Genomic DNA, 3,964 nt, shown 5'->3' with positions numbered 1-3,964 from the left:
TTGGATTTCTTTCTATAACAATTTTAGAAATATAATTATAATAATTAAAAAAAAAATCTGAACATTTTAGTTATACACAGTTATATAAGTTATACACAATTTTTGAAACTTAATGTTGCTACTGTTTGTAATCTGCGCATAAGCACTCCTTACATATCAAGCTGTGAACAGACCATTGTCTAACAACAATTATTTACCTAAAGTTGCTTAGGTTGTTTTCAATCTATCTCAATCTCTCAATCTATTTTCAATCTATAGCTAAGACACATTACATGAGTTGCAGCTAAGTCAAACTGCCACTGGGAAAACATCAAAACTCGAGGGGCGTTATGTATGTTCAAACCCAAAGAATGTTCTTTCTGTAGCACATGTGCAAAGCACAGGTATGTTGATAAATGAGAACACAAATCAGATAATACATGTCTGGTATGATTTAGAAATTCTACTTGGGACTTTGATTGTATGGAGCCTCCATGTGTTCATGGTAGCCCAGCTGTGTGTCAGGGACCACAGGAGACTTTAAGTAAAAGAAAAAAAGCCAGTCGCTTTGAAATGAAAAGGTTTAAAGTTAACTTGACTTTGCAATCATTGATACAAAGTGTTGGTGAAATGTGGGAGATTTTACACTTACTATTTTGGAAACAAACTCACTGAGATGTTACTGTGTTTCCAATTCAGGAGGGACTTTCCCAACAGGGGAAGAATCCACCCTCTAACAAAGCTGTAAGTACACACACACGCACACACACCTGCAGGCTTTACCAGCCAGACAGCCTATCACTGCAGCATGTTAGGTCATCAGCTGAAGAACAGGATGAGGCTGACGGTTTCACAACTGTGTTGGTGTAATTTTACAAGCAGACCTTAACTGTATTTATTGACTGTGTGTTTTATGATTTATTTAAAGGTGTAATTGTGCGGTTAGAATAATATTTGTGTGTTTGATTTGTAGGCCCCAGTTGGTGGCATTAGACTGTTGAAGAAAAATGAAGACGCCAACTCCATTTTACCCCCACAGAACACAGCCAATAAGGTACACACACACACAGACACAGACACAGACACAGACACACACACACACAGACACAGACACAGACACACACACACAGACACAGACAGCATACAAATATACAAATAATTCACCCTTAGGCCCAGCTTTAATATTATACACACACGTATCGCTCTGTGCAAAAAAAACACTTTAGAATCAAGCCTTAAAAAATATTATACATTAATATGATTTTCTACTTTCATTGACTTAATTTTTTAACCAACATCAGTTCTAATCATAAATATCAAATACTCATTAATTTTCAGAATTTTAACCCTTACAATGCCAGGTTTTTGTCATGGTGCCACTATGTTTTTAGATTGAAAAATAAAATATCATCACAGCCTAGGATATGTCAGTGATTAGCAGCAACATTGATTTTTATACATTATAATTTTTTTGTGCAATGTCACATACTCACTCGTATTGCTCTGCACACAAAATGCGCTTTTCAAAATCAGGCTATAAAATATATTATACATTTCTAGGATTTTTCTACTTTAATTGATTTTTTAAATTTAATTTTAATTTGTTTTTAAATCATAAATATCAGAGGTTTTTGTCGTGATGCCACTACGTTTTCAGATGAAAAAATTATTATTATTTTCAATATACTACATGCAAAGTAGATTTTTAGTTTGTTACTTTCTGTTTGAAATTTTACAGCCTCAGACAAATGATTTGCAGCAACATTGATTGTGACAGTACACCTTCTGAGAATAGCATGTATTTTTTCCATATGCCAAATATGGTTGTTAAGAAAAAAAGACATAATCAGGTGGAAAACAGTAAAAACTAGAAATTTCATTTCCTGTGGAACATACATGTGGATGCTTAAAAAACCATGGCTGCAAAATTGTGAAATATATTACAAATTGCCAGAAATTTCTGAAAAAGTGGCAAAAATGAAAGCTTAATGTCCCTTCCCCTTGCCTCTTTTTCCCCGGATCATTAATGTTTGTGTTTGTGTTTGAGCTGTAACAGGCAGTATAAAAGTCTATAAAAGTTTTGCCCATGGTACGTGTACACTAAAGTCCCCACTACCATACTTCTGTCTCCTCACATTTTTTTGTCACTCAGGCTACAACTGAATTTGAGGACCTGATTGCCAGTCTCAAGATCTCCACAGGAAACCAGGAGGCCCCGCCCCCTCCTGCTCCTGCACAAGTGCCCACCAGCCAGTCAGATGGACCGTTGTCTCCACAGTCCTTCGCCATGGTGAGCACTAAGATTATTTAGCAATGTATAAGTAGGGTACACAAAATAGACATTTTGGAGGAGTGAGAACCATCGGAAAGTTCTGACAAGGCTACCGGTCATACCAAAACCTGGAGCTGAATGATCAGAGAGATAATTGCACTTTTGCTGACCCATAATGCCATTGATATTTTAATTACAATTATTTTTCTATGTATCAAACAGCCTGTAATGTATGGTTTACAAGATTGTGCCAAGCATAATCACAGTAGATAAAAGAATCAGATAGAAGGATGCAGCTGCTTGTTGTTGATGTCCTCTTACATTGTCTTTGCTTTACACCTGATAACTACTAAGCCTGACTCTGACAATAGTGATTGATTGTTTTTGTAGAAAAAAGACGTGTGACTCTCTCTATTACTCGTATAATACCAGAAATGATAGTGGCTTTTCTTCCTCCACAAAAACATCGACATACATCTACATCAACATATTAAAAAAACTTAACTCCCATAATGACCATTCACATATCAGTTACTCACCATGTGTTACCTTGAATTCATGAAGAGAACTTAGTTTTTCTCTAGTGCCTACAGTGAGCAGAGAATCCAAAAAAAGATGAACATTCTTTATGAAATAAAGTCATCGGGGAGCAGAGTTAACAACAACAAAACTGCATCAAAATGTCCATTTACAAACCCTCACACAGCTCGTGCAGTATTATCCAAGTCTCATTTATCCAGTCGTATTCTCAGTACTTATTAAACACATGCATTTTCACCTAAATGTTACAATAATGAACACGTCCAACCCACAAGTAGCGTGTCCTCCTGAGTGTGCCTGGACATGCATGTGTGTATGCGTTCCGCTTGAGCAGAGTTTAAATACATGCCCAGGCACACTACTCAGCCGTGTAAAAGTATGTTTGTACTGACATGTTGTACATGATAACATTTTAGTGCAAATGCATATTTGGGAAGCACTAAGCGTATGATTGAATAAATGAGTTTCTAAAAAAATGTTTAGATACAGTTTTACTGTTGTTAAAAGTCATCCCCCTTTCTTATTATTATTGTGATGATGATGATGATGATGATGATGATTATTATTATTATTATTATTATTATTATTAGGACAGGACAATAATTGAACTGTGTTGCCTGTTTTTGTAGAAGGGAACTCTGATGCTGAAGGAGATGCTAAAGATTGACGGCGCTGGAACAGGAAGTCCCTCCTCCCAGGAGCCAGCTAACAGCGGAGGTCAGCAGCAGAGCAGGAGACGATCATCCAAGAAACTAGGTAGGTGACCGATTACCACAACACAAGTAAATGTACTACTACTACTACAAACATATTTACAAAGCAAGAAAGAGGCTTTTTTGTCTTTCTGTGACTTTAGCTGTATTTTTATTTTTCCCTTTTTTTCCGTTTTCCAGCAGCAAATATGAACACCCCCCATGCTGACGCAGCTGTAATAGCTTCTCCCACAATGGCCGCCCCCGCCAACCTCTCCAACAGTGCCCTGACCAGTAAGGTGTCAGAGCTGGCGTGTGTCTGCGCGGGGTTAGGAATGGCACCACCTGATTTCAGCTTTATTGGCAACAGACAGGTAAGCAGTGCTTTGTTCACATACATGGTGTAAATATATGCCTGATAACTCAGCCAGTAAGTGTGTGTGTGTGTGTGTGTGTGTGTGTGTGTGTGTGTGTGTGTGTG

The 3,964-nt window shown here is 37.3% G+C and overlaps 1 protein-coding gene across 1 annotated transcript; it reads left to right on the top strand.

The window, feature by feature from the left end:
• Nucleotides 1–678: 678 nt before the first annotated feature.
• LOC121965626 (5'-3' exoribonuclease 1-like) lies at nt 679–3,857 on the top strand (the record flags this gene model as incomplete). The annotated part of the gene is made up of 5 exons (XM_042515759.1): nt 679–723; nt 953–1,033; nt 2,132–2,269; nt 3,421–3,547; nt 3,685–3,857. Coding segments are annotated over 5 exons (564 nt in total), but the record flags the coding sequence as incomplete, so codon positions are not given.
• Between the last annotated feature and the right edge of the window lie 107 nt (nt 3,858–3,964).

Source organism: Plectropomus leopardus, unplaced genomic scaffold, assembly GCF_008729295.1.
Source record: "Plectropomus leopardus isolate mb unplaced genomic scaffold, YSFRI_Pleo_2.0 unplaced_scaffold20931, whole genome shotgun sequence".
Lineage (NCBI taxonomy): Eukaryota > Metazoa > Chordata > Actinopteri > Perciformes > Serranidae > Plectropomus > Plectropomus leopardus.
Note: the sequence above shows the minus strand (reverse complement) of the source record. Positions and strands in the feature narration are given on the sequence as shown.